Source organism: Motacilla alba, chromosome 28, assembly GCF_015832195.1.
Source record: "Motacilla alba alba isolate MOTALB_02 chromosome 28, Motacilla_alba_V1.0_pri, whole genome shotgun sequence".
Lineage (NCBI taxonomy): Eukaryota > Metazoa > Chordata > Aves > Passeriformes > Motacillidae > Motacilla > Motacilla alba.
In genome coordinates, this window is record NC_052043.1 from 2,427,518 (window position 1) to 2,442,511 (window position 14,994).

The 14,994-nt window shown below is 46.3% G+C and overlaps 1 protein-coding gene across 1 annotated transcript; it reads left to right on the top strand.

Moving 5' to 3' along the window:
* On the top strand, positions 1-14,488 carry GNA11 (G protein subunit alpha 11). Its single transcript, XM_038163667.1, has 7 exons — positions 1-163; positions 4,185-4,369; positions 5,420-5,574; positions 6,242-6,370; positions 7,541-7,670; positions 8,427-8,580; positions 10,088-14,488. Exons 1-7 carry the CDS (start codon positions 28-30, stop codon positions 10,276-10,278), a joined length of 1,080 nt encoding a protein of 359 aa, XP_038019595.1. The 5' UTR covers positions 1-27; the 3' UTR covers positions 10,279-14,488.
* The last annotated feature ends 506 nt before the right edge of the window (positions 14,489-14,994 follow it).

Here is a 14,994-nt window from a genome sequence, read left to right on the forward strand (position 1 = left end):
CGGGGGCGTCCCGGCCGCGACGCGACCATGACTCTGGAGTCCATGATGGCCTGTTGCCTGAGCGACGAGGTGAAGGAGTCGAAGCGCATCAACGCGGAGATCGAGAAGCAGCTGCGGAGGGACAAGCGCGACGCGCGCCGCGAGCTGAAGCTGCTGCTGCTGGGTGAGGAGCGCGGCGCCGGTCCGGCCGCTGCGGCCGCCGCGGGGCCCGGCCCGGGGCCCGGCAGGTCCGGGTGGCCGGGCCGGGCGGGGAGCGGGTGTGGCGGGGAAGCGGCGGGAGCCATCCCCGCCTCGGCCCGGCGCTCGGGGCCGCTCCCGAGCCGTGCGGGGCGGCCGCCTCATTGGCTGCCCTTTGTTTGATTTTGTGATGCGTTCGCTGTCAAAATGGGTTTTGACACGAGCAGGAACTAAGTAGCTGGAATTCCTGCTCGTGAAGGCGGGCACGCGAAATTTGTCTCGGGGAAAGGATTCTCGGCGGTGCGCTGGGCTCGGCTGGCGTGCGGGAATCCGCTGGTGGAGTTGGTGCTTTTCAGCACTGGCGGGGAACATCTGTGGAAAAACGGGCCTGCAGCTCCTCCAGCGCACTTTCCCCTGGGGCAGGAGCCGGGAGAGGCGGCAGGGCTGGGAGCGCCGTGCGGTGCTTCGGGAGGGGACGGGCGGTGGGAATTCCTGCTCGTGTGCCGGGTGAGGAGGTGCCTGTGGTGTTCAGAGGTGGAGATCACCTGTGCAGCGTGACAATCTGGGTCTTCGGGTGGAAGCAGCAGTGTTCCCGTGCTGATGGGTAACTGTGCCGTGTTCAGAGGAGTTTACAGCGATGGGGAGTCAGCTGCAAACAGACTTGCAGGCGTGTGCCTCCTGCTTCAGCAGCGAGTTTGATGTTCGTGCCTAGGTAGCCCCCAAATTTAAACGGAAGTTTCAGTTTTCCTGCGTGCTGTCATTTAGCGTTGCTTGTGTGTCAGATATATCCTGCTTTGTGTCTTGAAGACTGTATTATCTTGAGATGAAATCGGGCAGATCTGATGGATCTGTTGACAAGCCATTAACGTTCAGCTGAAGAAGGAGGCTGACTCTTGTGAAAAAAAACAAAACAAAACCACTTTGCAGAAGTGGGGGGAGGCTGTGTGTGCCCAGCCCCTTGGAGGGCTCCAGTACCAACACTGGTGCCTGGTGATAACTGTCAAGTAAACCCCAGAGCTTTCCTTTTCACCCTGAACCCTTCACAGTTAATGTATTGCCATTCTTTGTGTGAAAGGTAAAATTGAGGGCTTTGCCTTTCTGCTCTTTGGAGATGCTGTGGCAGTTTCTGTAAGGCTTCTTGCCCCTCACTCTCATGCTTCCCTAAAAGCAGTCCCACAGAAGCAGCTGTGTCAAAATAGGTTGTCGCTATAGGATAGATCTGGGTTAAGAAGATCCCACTGGATCTAAATATTTCACTTTAGAAAGAATTCAAATTGCTCAAGAATCCTTTCTGCTTTTCTAAAAGATATAGATTCAGCATCAAATTAAAAAAAACAAACTATATAGAAGGTGGTTATTAATGGATAAGCAGCACTCCTGGGTGTAGACAGTGTTTGCAGGATGCTTTTCACTGGACACAGCACATTGCCCACCTTCAGCTGGCACAGGTAACCTGTGTCCTCTCTCCCTGATTGCAGGGATTTCTCCTGGGTTGCTCCTGTTCTATGCAGTTCTTATATTCACAAGTATTAATGATTGGCTGAGTGAGAGGGCTTTCCCAAAATCTCCAAATTTTTGAGTGTGTGAAGGGAGTTTCCACCTTGTAGAATCTGTTACATTTTTCTTGTCACTACATCTGGTGACAGTTACTTTGTTGAAGCCTAAGACAGAAAATTGAGGTGAAGAATAACAGTGCTAATCAATGATGAACCTGTTAATAAGAAATTCAAGGTGTTGGACATTGCCATCTGGTACAAGGTAGTAATTTGTCTTTTTACTGGGTGGGGAGGATATTTTGTACAAAAATTACTTGTGATTAACCATGGGATACTGTTGACTGAGCAATGTATTTACTGGGGGATCATTAGGAAGTTGCTGTAAACTCTGCTGCTTTCACGTGTTGGCAGAAGAAGTGGTGAACTCAGATTAGCACCTGTCATATTTAAGAAATATTTTATGCCCTGAGAGTTGTAGATCTTGCCCACCAGAGCTTGTAACCTGCTGCTGTAGTGCTGTACCTCAGGGAAAGCAAAAGGCAACTTTAAAAAAAAACCCAAAACCAAACCAAAAACCCACCACCAATAAGCAAAACCAACCCCCAAACCAAAAAAGGGCAGTGATGGAGTGACAGGAAGAATCTGTGTCTGAACTCTGAAGTCCTGAAGCAAGCAAAGGTCTGGTGTTGAGGTTTCTTTTATATTTTCATTGTTGAAATGCTTTGAAGCACCACCTTTTTTTTTTTTTTTTCCTCTCAGTTTTGGTCACTGTGGTAAAAGACAAGGAAGTATTTCTCACCACACTGACAGAAACCACAAGAGATCTCAGTTTCCAGTTTTTCCCCCACTTAGGGTGCACCTTTGTATTCAAGATGGAGATGGTTTGCTGCATATTGAAAGTGTCTACAGTGTTAATTTCTGGCTGTGCTGACGTGATTCCTGTCAGCTCTTGCTGTTCATTTCAAACATTCTGCTTCCAGTTAGGTGCTTGTTGCTTTTTATCTGAGCATTTCTATTTGTTTGCCTTTTAGCCTACCAAGATAAAATGAGTAACTGGGTTTCTACGTGCGAGTATTAATTGTGTATTGGGATGAATGAGATCCTGTCTGAATCCATCTCTCCCCTGGTGTGAGGAGGATCTGGAGGTGCCTGTGGGGAGAGCCAGGGCTCTGCCAGCATTTAAACTCCAGGTCAAAAGGATTTATATCACTGACATGATATATTTTGACTTTTTGAGTTCTTGGTCTGTGTATTCAGGCGAACTGGGCCACTGTGTTAGAGGGGTGTGGGTTTTTTATCAACATCCTGCATAACGATAGCAAATTTTAGAAGATGGAACAGAAGCACTCCACAGAAACATAGTGGTGTCCATTTAGGCTGCTGAAATGTGGGGGTGAGCTGATCCCAAGTGAGACCTGGCCTGGGTGTCCCCTCCCAAAGGACTCTGCGCATGGGGCGATGTCACCAGGGTCGTCCCAGTTGAATTGTGAATTTAGCAGTTCTCTGTAACTGCTTGGATGCCGTCTGATGGCGTTTTCCTCTCCTGCTCGCTCTGTTAGAAAGTTCCCACTGTCCTTTGGTATCATCTGGTGGCCTTCACATGCTGAGTGACACTCCTGTGGGGCCATAAATGTAGGAGTGGAAGGACCTGCCCGAGTGACGGTGCAGGAAGCGCTGCCCTGCGCCGCGTCCTGCCCTCCCATCTGCTCCCAGCCCGGCAGTAAAACCTGAAAAAGAAGGAAGAGAAGGAAGCAGTGGCCTTGCTGAGCAGGCTGCAGCCCGTGGGGACCCAGGCACGGCACCGACAGCTGGAGCAGTGGCCTACTCTGCTCTCCCTGCCAGACGCCATTTTTAACTCCCTCGCACCCAGAGCGGCATCGCAGCAGTCCTGCCACGGGCAGGGCTCAGCCCTGAGCAGCAAACCTTTGGCAGATGTGCTGCCTGCCCTGTTCGCGGCAGATGGAGTTTCTTGAGCTCGGTTCTCCTTTAGAGTTGATTTTCTTTTTTTTTTTTTCCCCCCGTCGTGTTTGGTTCTTCCCTTTGAAAAGGCACGGCGCGTGCGAGGCAAAGAACGTTTTGTGCCGAATTAGAACAAAACAAAATTTGCTGTTTACTGGGCTTCTCCTGGCCATTCACCGCTGAGTCTGTAGCACTTTCCTGGCTTGAGAGTGTGTCCAGGCCCTTCCTGGCTGGTTGTAGCATCTTGCTGGAGTATCTGGGAATAGGTCAGGTGTGACGGGCAAGGGCCTCTTGACGCAGGACGTGTGGGAGTGGCTGTAACGTGAGATTTGGAATAAGTACCAGAGCTACTTTTGAAGGCTGCTCTAAAGGACAAGGTGTCTTCCTTCCGTGCTGCCGGGTTCCTAACAATCCAGGCTGCCTTTTTACCAGTCTGAGAAGTGACAAAAAGGGGCTTGGGAGTGGTGTGTGCTTGGGTGTAGCGATAGGAGCTTTCATCTGTGGTGGATTTTGCTGCTGGTGGCTCCTAACTCGCTCTCTTGCATCCTGTAGGCACTGGGGAGAGTGGGAAAAGCACGTTCATTAAGCAAATGCGTATAATTCATGGCTCAGGCTACTCTGAAGAGGACAAAAAAGGCTTCACCAAGCTGGTGTACCAAAACATCTTCACTGCCATGCAGTCTATGATAAGAGCCATGGAAACCCTGAAGATTCTGTACAAATATGAACAGAACAAGGTAAGTTTGTCAGTTTTTGCACAAGTCTTTAGTCAGTGAGGATTTTGAGTTCTTGTTTCTTTGTGTCTTTCTGCGTTGCAACTTCAACCTCCCTGAACTCTTTTCTGTAAACTTTTTGTGACATTTTCATGATACCCAGCTCCTTTTACTTGGTTGTGTTAAGGGAAAGAAGAACTTTGCATGGCTGGTGCACTGGTGTGCCTAGTGAGTGGTGGGAGCAAGGGATTGGGATAGGAAGGGATAGGAGGGGTGTTATTTTTACTCATTTCAAGGCTTCAGGGTTGTTAAATGTGTTGGCATTTTCTCTGCATGTGTTGCTGTTGTTATTGGAACTTGAAGCTGGCAAAATACATGCTGGACCCAAAAGACACAGACCTATGCTGGTAGTTCCCCTGTTCCTGCAATCCTTCTGTTTTTCTGATAGCTACTGACCAAGGGTACAAACCTTTCTTGAAGAATTTCAGTCTCAACCACAGAAACATACTGATTTTGAGACCAGGAATTAATTTTAGACAGATCTGATCTAAATTATTTTATCTTTTTGAGGGGGAGGACAGTGAGAGTTAGGACATGCCAGGAAAATAGATTTTTTTAGCATATTTTGCTTTTTTTAAATGCTTAGTATCCTTAATATTTTGAAGTTGTGTTTTATCTGACCTGTCACACAGTGTCGTGGAGCTGATTTTGAATTACTGTTTGTAAGGATTAGATGGTGCCCCTTTGCTGTCTGTGGTGAGAACAGGCAGAGTGTGAGAAAGCTTTCCCTGTGCTTTATGTGAGGCATGGTGGAGGGCTTCTGATGAATAAAATCTGCCAGCTTTTGCTTGCTATAACTTGTGCAGAATTCACTTTAGTTTTTATTTATTGGGGCATTGGCAAAAGCCCCTGGGTGTGGATAATCACCTCACAGCCACCTGAGGCTGTGGCAGTTACTGTAGTCCTTCCTTTCCTTAGCCATAGGGTGGGTGTTTTTATGCCCCCTCCAGTTTTGGGGTTTTTTTTTTCTTACTTTTTCTCTCTTTTCTTCTTTTTTTGTTTTTCAATCTCCAGGCCAATGCAGTGCTGATCAGAGAAGTGGATGTAGAAAAGGTCATGACATTTGAGCAGCCATATGTAAGTGCAATTAAAACATTGTGGAATGACCCTGGAATACAAGAGTGTTATGACAGGAGAAGAGAATATCAACTTTCTGACTCAGCTAAATAGTAAGTATACAATCACTGGCATGCTTGTGGTGGGAGTGATGCTCTAACAAATTATACCTGTCCACATGTTATTTATTAAAGTCCAGAGTTTGTTTCCTTATCATTTGCTGCTTTTCCTGAGAGTCTGAGCTGTTCTGGTGGGTGTAAGGGTGTACCAGGGGCCAGAATCTCCACGTTATTCCATCTGTATTGATCCTGCCTCTCGGGCAGCAGGAGTGCTGCTCTCCTCATCAAGTTTGCCTTTGGCCTACGTGGATGTGTAACTCAGATTTTATTAATTACAAATCCATTAAGTTTGGCAATGTACAGAGGATGTTTGTACATTTATAAGTAGAAATGAGATGAGACTTGAAACATAAAGCATCTCCTGTGGTTAAACTTCCTCTGTAGTAAGGATTGTCTTCTCCACTCCTATACAGAGTTGGTGAAGTTGTTTTTAGTGTATCTGTTTATCTTCCAAGGGGGCTGGATGGTGAATTACTGTTCCCCAAAAATATTTTCTGTTCGTTTTCCACACCATGCTTAAAATCATTCAGACAACTTCTGCCTTTCTCATTACAGAAAGGCTTCATGCAGCAGTTTGTACATCTGTGTCTTTATGTGCTACAACCTAAGGTAGTTTTTCCTTTTTCCTTTGCTATTTTTTTTTCCACTGTCCTGCTTGCAGCTATCTCAGCGATGTGGATCGTATTGCTACCCCAGGATATCTACCAACTCAGCAAGATGTGCTACGGGTTAGAGTCCCTACAACCGGGATCATAGAGTACCCCTTTGACCTAGAGAATATTATCTTCAGGTACTGGAGGTGTCCTCGTGTTACAGCTGAGCTGGGGCAGCAGGGACGTGGTTTCGGGAGGGATAAGTTGTGGTTTGCTTCAGTGTGTCCACATGGTTTCAGTGGGTGCTGCTCCAATTGGGGTGCTCTGATGTTTTGGCTGTCAGAAACCTCAAAATTCAGAACTCAACCTGCTTTTGAATCGGTGACACTTCAAAGCCAGGGAACCATCTTGGTGTCCTTCCTGGGAAGGATTGCACTGCTGAAATGGGGCTTGTGAGGCAGCTGAGGGATGTGTTGAGAGCTGAAGCCACCAAGGGCTGACTCTTTTTGTGCAGAAATGCTTCCCTGTACCCAGTACCTGCTTGAGAGCTGGTTTTCTGTGCCTACCTTGTGCTCTCAGGGTGGCACCAAAGCTTGCAGCAGCAGAGAGTCTTGGCAGGCTTAAGCCAGCAACTGAGCCTGGCATGGCCAGGCTGAACTCAGCCACATTCCTGGGTTTCTCTCTGGTGGTTGGCTGCTCTCTGCCCTTCCCCAGCACAGTGTGGCATTGCCAGAGAGGAAGAAAGGAACCTGCATCCCCTCTCTTAAACCATTTGCTTACAGCAATGCAGAAGTCTCCTCTCCCCGTTCTGTTTTGCTGACCTAGGGAGTGGGTGTAGGGTTTTATCCAAGGTGAACCACGTGTGGCACTTCAGGTGAGTGCCAGAATGACTTTACTGTACTGTACAGGTGGGACTGGAGATTGAGAGGCTGAAGTGTGTGACTGTTAAACGGCACATTCCAACAAAAGTGTCACAACTAAAGAAAGATTTGGGTGGGGGAGAAGCTTTGAGGCAAGCAGGTGCTTTAATTAAAAATAAAAATAGTTTGCTCATGTGACAGAGCACAGTTTTGAAGGACTTGTCTTTTCAGACTCAAGGCTGCTGCTGAGCAAACCAGAGCAGAACGCAGCAAAAATGGTCAAGGGTGAATTTGGCATCACTCACCTGTGGCCATCCTTTCAGTTTGCTGTATTTCTGGACTGGGGTATTTTGTCAGCTTGCTGGTGTTGTTAACAGGCAGGTGCTGTCACATCCCTGTGCCAGGTTAACTGGAATGGTAAAGAACCAAATTAATTCTCACTGTTTGCTGGTCCTTTGCATTCAGAGAATGCAGCTGCCTCTGTGATACTCTACTTCTCTTCCTTAGAATGGTGGATGTTGGAGGTCAGAGATCAGAACGAAGGAAGTGGATCCATTGCTTTGAAAATGTGACTTCCATCATGTTTTTAGTAGCACTTAGTGAATATGACCAAGTTCTGGTGGAATCTGATAATGAGGTGAGCCAAAGAGTGGGAACTCTGCAGGAGGGAGGAAGGAGAGGAGGAAGAAAGGGAAAGAGGGAGGGATGTCTGTGTAGTTCCTTGAAGGCTGGTACCCAGGTGCCTGGTGCCAAGTTGGATTAACTGCTGTTATTGGTTTTGGCCTTCAGTTCTTGTTGCAAAGGGAACATGAGCCTCCACGGGTCATGATGTCCCTGAGGATGGAAAAGGCAGAGGCCATTCAAATCATCTGGACTTCTCAAGTGAAAAATGAAATTATCTGGAGTTGCAGAGTCCTTGTGCCATGCACTGTGCTCCCAAATCACCCCTCCCCTTCCTGCCCTGAGTTACTTCAGGCTTTGCTGTCTTGTGAGGGGGTGACTGCACTCTCTGAAGGTCCAAATCTGAATTTTAGCACTTGCTAGTAGAACAAAAACATGCTATTAGATAACAATAGCTGCTCTTTTTCTAGTAGTCAAGATATGCTCAAAAGTATCACTGGACAGTCCTCTCACATGACTGTTAAAGCACAAAATGACTTTTAAGTCTTTTGATGTGAAAGGCTTGGCAAATAAATGAAGCTTGAGCCCCTCAGATTTTGCATTTCCTTTCCATTTACTGATCCAGCTTGAACCAGAATCTACCTGGGGCCAAAGCATTTTGTGTAGAATGTTTGAGATGCTGAATTCCTACAGATCTGAGTGCATGTGCAGGCAGCAGAAAGGCATTTTAGTGCTCCTCTGTGACAACAGGGCTTTCTTTTTCTGCTTTCAGAACCGGATGGAAGAGAGTAAAGCTCTCTTTCGAACCATTATAACTTATCCATGGTTCCAAAACTCCTCTGTTATCCTCTTTCTCAACAAGAAAGATTTGTTGGAAGACAAGATCCTGTATTCCCACCTTGTTGACTATTTCCCAGAGTTTGATGGTGAGTGGATTTCAAGGGGGAACACTTGGTGGGGTGGAGGTGATTTGGTTCAAACTGGTTTGTTTTTTAAAGAACTCTCAGATCTAGAAGTGGAGAAGACATTAATTGGAGAAAGAATGCCTACAGCAATAAGGAAGCATCACAAAAATATCTCAATCATGCCTAGATAAGTGGAATCTGATAGGATGATAAAATAATGAGCCTCTCCTAAATGAAGACTTACCCCCTCCAATATGCACAATTAACTTGTGCATGTAACCAGTTTCATGGCAGTTTACTGGTTTTCTGGACCTTTTAACCCTCTAATCAAGAGGTGACTTGAGTCTTTGTTTTGAGAACTGGTCAAATGCCCAAGTTGTTTAAATGATGGTGCTAAAAAAAAATCTTCCTGCAGCTTGAAATTCTTATTAGCGTGCCATCTGCTGTTGTGGGAAAATAATATCTATGTGCAACAGAGAATTTCCCATCTGAAACAAAACTCCTTAGCCAAAATATTATTTCAGGCTTTTCAGCTGAACACATTTAGAGCTGGCTGGTAACACATCTGTCCAGGGCTGAAAATAAAATCAAAGCAGTGGAGAATAAATCAGGCAACACTCCTCTTGCCGTGCTCTCGTGCATTAATTCTGCAATTATTTGCTTAAAAAATATGAGGTAAAGGAAGAATTGCCATCTTGCAAACATCTTTTAGAGGACCAGTGAAATTGCTCTTGCTGTGTCCTCCCACATCTGGAGTTCCTGCTTGGAGCTCTGGTGGGAACACCAAGTTTTTCCAGCAGGCTGGGAGTGGCTGAAGAGCTGCTTCCCAAACAGGGAATGGAGTTTGTTGGGTTCCATGAACAGCTGGAGACAGATCCCATCTTCCAGGGGTGTCGTGTACTTCTATTTTTTTCCTACAAGCAGCTCCTTCAAGGATGCTGCCTGTAAGTGGGAGGTTGCCCATCAGATTTCCTCTCAGGTGATGATATTTGCCACGCAACAGCAGCAGTGAAAGAAATTGCAGTAGGTGACTGCTTTCTGGGGACCTGTCAGCAATGTGAATTAAAAACTGGCCCAAATTGCCATTTTTAGCTCCTGTGAGGTGACCAGCTGGATCAGACCAGCTGGATCAGACCGGCTGTACTTTTGGCTGGCAATAACCCTTGTTTCCAAAATACACACTTGTGTCTTCAGCCTGTGAAATCCCCCTGTATATTAGGAAGAAATGTACTCCCCATTTCCCTGGGAGAGCATTTAGTGGTGTCTGTCCAGCTGCTGCCACTGTTTCCCAGGTCTGAATTCCAAAGCAGGGTCTGAACTGACCCACCAAACCTGGAAAGTGCCCAGTGCTCTTGTGGGATTTGGTTAGACAGCTGAAAAGCACAAGACACTTCAGCTCTTGGAGCCTTGATCCCATAAATGATCTTAATTTCTTCTTTAAAGCTCTGTAACCCTTAGGATAAAAGTGCTGCTGGATCTGGGGGATGCTCAGAGTGAATCCATTCACTGATGTCTCTGTTTGCTGCAGGCCCACAGAGGGATGCGCAGGCAGCCCGTGAGTTCATCCTCAAGATGTTTGTGGATTTAAATCCCGACAGTGATAAAATCATCTATTCCCATTTCACATGTGCCACAGACACAGAAAACATCCGTTTCGTCTTTGCAGCTGTCAAGGACACCATCCTCCAGCTCAACCTGAAGGAGTACAACCTGGTTTGACCTGCTCTGCTCTTGCCCCTTGAGAGGCTTCTTCGTGAAGAAAAGACAAAAAAATGAAATTTTAAATATGACAGGAAAACAAAAAAAAAAAAGTTTTAATTTTTGATGATGTAATGATTGCAAATTGTCTGATCTGTGGAGTGGCAAGTGCTCGGTGTTATCCTGGAGTCTCATGTCTCTGTCCACAGAGTAGTTGATTTCATATTTTTAACAAATTGCTTTTATGTCACAGTTAACAGGGATATGCCTCATTTCTTCAGCACCTTGCTTACTTCTTAATTTTTGCCAAGCAGCTAAGGCAGCCTCATCTTGATCTTTCCTTTGTTGCTAAGCCACTTTTTTTGGTTTTTTTTTTTTTTTGTTTTTCTCCCCCCTTTCATTCCCGTGGTATATGTAGAGAAAAACAAAAATCCCCAACACTTTCCAGCTGAGATTGTGAATTCACTGGACTGTGGGAGTGCAGAATGCTACTGGTCCCTTTGCCTTGTGCTCCAGGGTGCCTCTGGTGTAATTTGCTAATCCTGCTTCCTTCCCCTCCTCCTTTCCCTTCCCTTCCCTTCCCCAGGACACGCTCCATGGTTCACTGTGATGAAATGTTGGGGAGGAGCGATTGCTCTCCAACTATTGTGCAAAAAAAAAAAAAAAAAAGAAAAAGGCAAAACAAACAAACAAACAACAACAAAAAAAAGCCATCACTTTTCCATTCTTTATAGGTTCTGAGTAATTTTTGTTATCAATTATAAAAGGTATGGAGACTGTGATTTTTTTTTTAAATTATTGATGTTCTATACATAGTTTGCTATGTGTTGCTGTATTTTGTTCATGGACTACAAATGATGGAAGCTCTTGGAGCAATAGCTGCTGAGCCTGGGGAAGTGCCTGACTGTAATTGTTCTTTTTTTATTTCATTTTTATTTCACTTTTAGTTCTTTTTTTAATTTTTTTTTTTGTCCCCACACACACAAACACATCCCACCCACACCACAAGCACGTGGCTGTGTGTGCACAAGGCTCAGTCTGCAGAGAGGAACTGTTTTGTTGGGTAGAGTTTTTGACATCAACGAGCAACTTCTCTGTGCAGCAGTTACCAAAAGCACACCGAGTGTTTGTGGAATTCCAACATCAGACTTTGCCTGGATTGAAAACCTTAATCTTGTGCCATCCCCTAGGTCTTTTCTTGCTGCCTAATAGCAATCAAGCCTTGTTTTATTGCATTTTGTGCCAGTGTGTGAATGACTTTGTAAGGATTCCTCAGCCTTGTCCAGCTTACAGAGTTTGAGAGGACCAGAGCTGGAGGGTGACAGGCTCTGCTGGGATTCTTGCTTGGGGAGCTTGAGGATGGAGGGAGCAGCAGTTCTGTCTCTCCTGTTGGTGCATTCCCCCCCGTGTCCCTCTCTGGAGGAGTATGGGATCCTCTCTGGAGGGCTTGCACACATCCCCGCTGCAGGGTGCCTGTGCTCGTGGCGTTGGCAGTGGTTAATTGGTAGCAGTGGTTAATTGGTAGCAGTGGTTAATTGGTAGCAGTGCTGCTGCAGAATCCAGAGAGCCCTGCCCTGGCTGCACTTGGTGCAGCAGGAGAGGAGGAGAGAGGCAGCAGCACTGCCTGGAAGGCAGAGTGGATGGAGCTGTGGATTCTCAGTGCCACCTGAATCTCCACTGAGCAGGAGATGAAGCCTTTGCACACAGGAGAGCTTCTTTTGCAGGAGCTGAGGCAAGTCAAGGTGCTGAAGGGCTGCTGCCAGCCTGGGAGAGAGAAGTGCATTGGCAAGGCAGGGAGAGAGAGAGTGGGGAGCAGGAGGTGAGACCCACGTCTGGACGTGTGTCAGTCAGCCATCACTGATGCTTCTGTTTCAATTCCAACGAGTGGCTTTGGGTCCAAATTCTCTGGATCAACCAGATTGCCCCCTTGAAGGCTGCCAGTAGAAAAGAGGCCAAACGAGCTGCACTGCTGGGGGGGCCGTTGATATTTTGTCTCTTTTGTAGACAGAGCACTACATCAGTGTTTTGCACAACGTTGTAAGAGTAAATCTAACTGTCTGAGATGCTTAAGATGCTATGATCTAGAACACTAAACTATGGAGGGACATAATTTGGAATAATTCTGTTGCTAGTTCCCTCATTTTCCAGAGCAGCCGAGCGAAGCCTCTGTGTGCTCAGAGTGCTCCAGAGCAAAGCAAGCTCTGCTCCAGGTGATTACAGAGCTCGAGTTGGAACAGTAGCCATGGGACCAACAGTTGTAGAGCCAGTCTGAGTGGTGATGCTGAGGGAAACATAGCATCTCTTTAGACTAGCCATGCTCTGGACTGCATTTAACCCTTGGGAGGAATGAGGAGGGATTCCCATGTGTCAGACAGCTTTGCATCAATTTTACTGCTTTTTTTTTTTTTTTTCATCTTTATGCCAAAATGATCCAGTTTGTAGAAATTGTCTTATAAAGAGGAATTTATAATCATCTTCATGTATTCTAAGTGCTGTTCCTCTGAAGCAGACAGCAGCACCAACCTCTTCTGCTTCTGTGATCCTTTTGTAAATGGTTCACACTACAGCTGTTGCCAGCAATGAGCCTGGCACTGAGATACACAGGTTCTTGGAAAATAACTTCCCAGAAGTTTCTCTTTTCCAAGGTGAATGATGGTGGTACTTCCACTTGAATCAGAAACTTTTTTTCGTCTTGTTTTGTACCTTCCCCTTTCTTTAAGAGCTGCTGCCCTGGCACAGGAGGAGGGATCTTGGCATCTGTCTCTTGCAGAGTGACTCTGCATCGTGGCAGGCAACTGTGGGAGGCTGTGGGCACGAGGATTTAGGGAATGTGCTGCACCTTGTGGGGCACCTGCTTGGGGTGGCTGTTGGCTGAGAAGTGGCTCGGGGCAGGGAGGGGAGGGAAGGGCTGAGCTTTGCTCAGTGGCTCTCGTTGAGTTCTGAAACCTCCTCCTGGACTGGGGTGGGAATGGGTCAGACCTGTGCACGTCACCTGGAGTTGTCTGTGACTGTATCGTGTGTGAGAAGATACCAGTGTCAGCACGTGCTTTCCTTAGTGAGCAGCTGCTTGTGTGCCTCCAGCTTGGCCAGTGAAGTGCTCCTGCAGAACTGGCTCCTGTCTCTGTTGGCTGGCAAATGCCTGCCCTAGCAAAAGTGCCAAACCTTAAAACCAAATTTGCCTGTATCGACCTTTCTGAAAGCGAGGCCTGTCAGAGTTCCTGCAGGCTGAGAGTGACTTTCAGCAGAGAGGTAAAATTGGGTTTGTTGTCGTAGGGAATCCAGAGCCTGAGGAGTTGGGTCTCCTTGCAAACCTCTGCTCCTTGTGCACTTTTAATCTTTGTTCTGTTGAAGAAACCAACATACTCGGAACTAGTTTGAAACTTGAAGTCAGTGAGCAGAGGACCATCCCTTTTCCTTGCACCATTCCATGTGGATTGGCTACCTGGTGAGCAAAAGCCCCTTCCAGCTGCAGCGTGTCAGCTCCTGCCCTTCCTGCCTCCCCCTTCTCCTCGAGTTGGATTCTTTGGTCTCTTGTTGTTGCTTCCTAGCAATGTTGGCCTCGCGTTCAACTACGGTTTTTCTTCATGTGTTTTATTGGTTTAAAAAAAAAAAAAAAAAAAAAGGACAAAAAAATAATTTAAAAAAACAACAAAAAAGAAAAAAAAGACAAAAAAAAAAAAAATACTTCCGGAGTGTGCTGACCATTGTATTGTCCTGTACAGAGCCCAGGTCGTTAGAGTCCAGCAGAGATAAAGTGTGTTATGCAGCACCCAGTTTTTTAAGAGTATGGTTTGTGCCAATGCCCCTTCTTTAGTAGTGCCAGAGACTCTTTACAAGTGCCAATGTGGTGGAAATTATTTGGTTATACTTGTATATTATAGGATCCTGATTTAAGACAATTTAAACATTATCCTATTTAAAAAGAATACTATATAAAATGCTGTTTTTAAACCTTGTCATTTGCAATGCATGTATTGTTGTGCGTGTTGGGGGGCGGGGAGGGAAGAGGGTAGGGTAAAGGAGTTTCTGAATAAGATGCCCAGTGTCAGGATCTATTCAGACTCCAAACTGTCTCATTCCAGTCCAGGAGTGTGATTGTTTCTTGGAATGATCCCACTCTGACTGCTGGGCAACACGCTTATTACAGAAATATCTGATGGAAATTGATTTTCATATCTTTCTCCTGAAATAAACTCTCTGTTTGAAATTGGAATAAATTTTGTTCCTAAAAGCCGTGGTGGTTGTGTGTGTGTTTCTTCTCTCCTCTTCCTCCCTGGTAGCCTGTGGGATCTGCAGCTCTGCCTCCTGTCAGAAAATCAGGATTCTGAGGCATAGAAACAAAGCATGTTTTGGTAAATAAAAGGTATAATAGGCCATAATTCTATATAATGCACTGTACCATTAACTCTGACATGTGAGCAGTGGCTGGCTGGGGGTTTAAGGGGCAGGGATGCAATGGTGGCTTCTTGATTTGAAGTTTTCCAGGATTTTGGGGTGGGATTGCTGAGGGAAGCTGTTGGTGTTTGCTGCTGCCTCTTGCCGTGGTGTCAGCCTGTTGCAGGCACAATTCCAAGCAGGATATCTTTGTTGCCAGTAGCAGGAATGTTGGTGGGACCAGAGCTGCTTCCAGTCTTGTCTGTTAGAAATGGGGACTGAAATATGAAACACGGCTTAAAATCATCCCTGAAGGAGTCCAGGGCTGGATGACTGAAAACTTCCACCAAGAGATTTCCTGAG

Coding starts and splice junctions, on each gene's coding strand:
- GNA11 (XM_038163667.1), top strand. CDS start 28: ATGACTCTGGAGTCCATGATGGCCTGTTGCCTGAGCGACGAGGTGAAG. Junction 164..4,184: donor GCTGAAGCTGCTGCTGCTGG/GTGAGGAGCGCG, acceptor TGCATCCTGTAG/GCACTGGGGAGAGTGGGAAA. Junction 5,575..6,241: donor CTTTCTGACTCAGCTAAATA/GTAAGTATACAA, acceptor TCCTGCTTGCAG/CTATCTCAGCGATGTGGATC.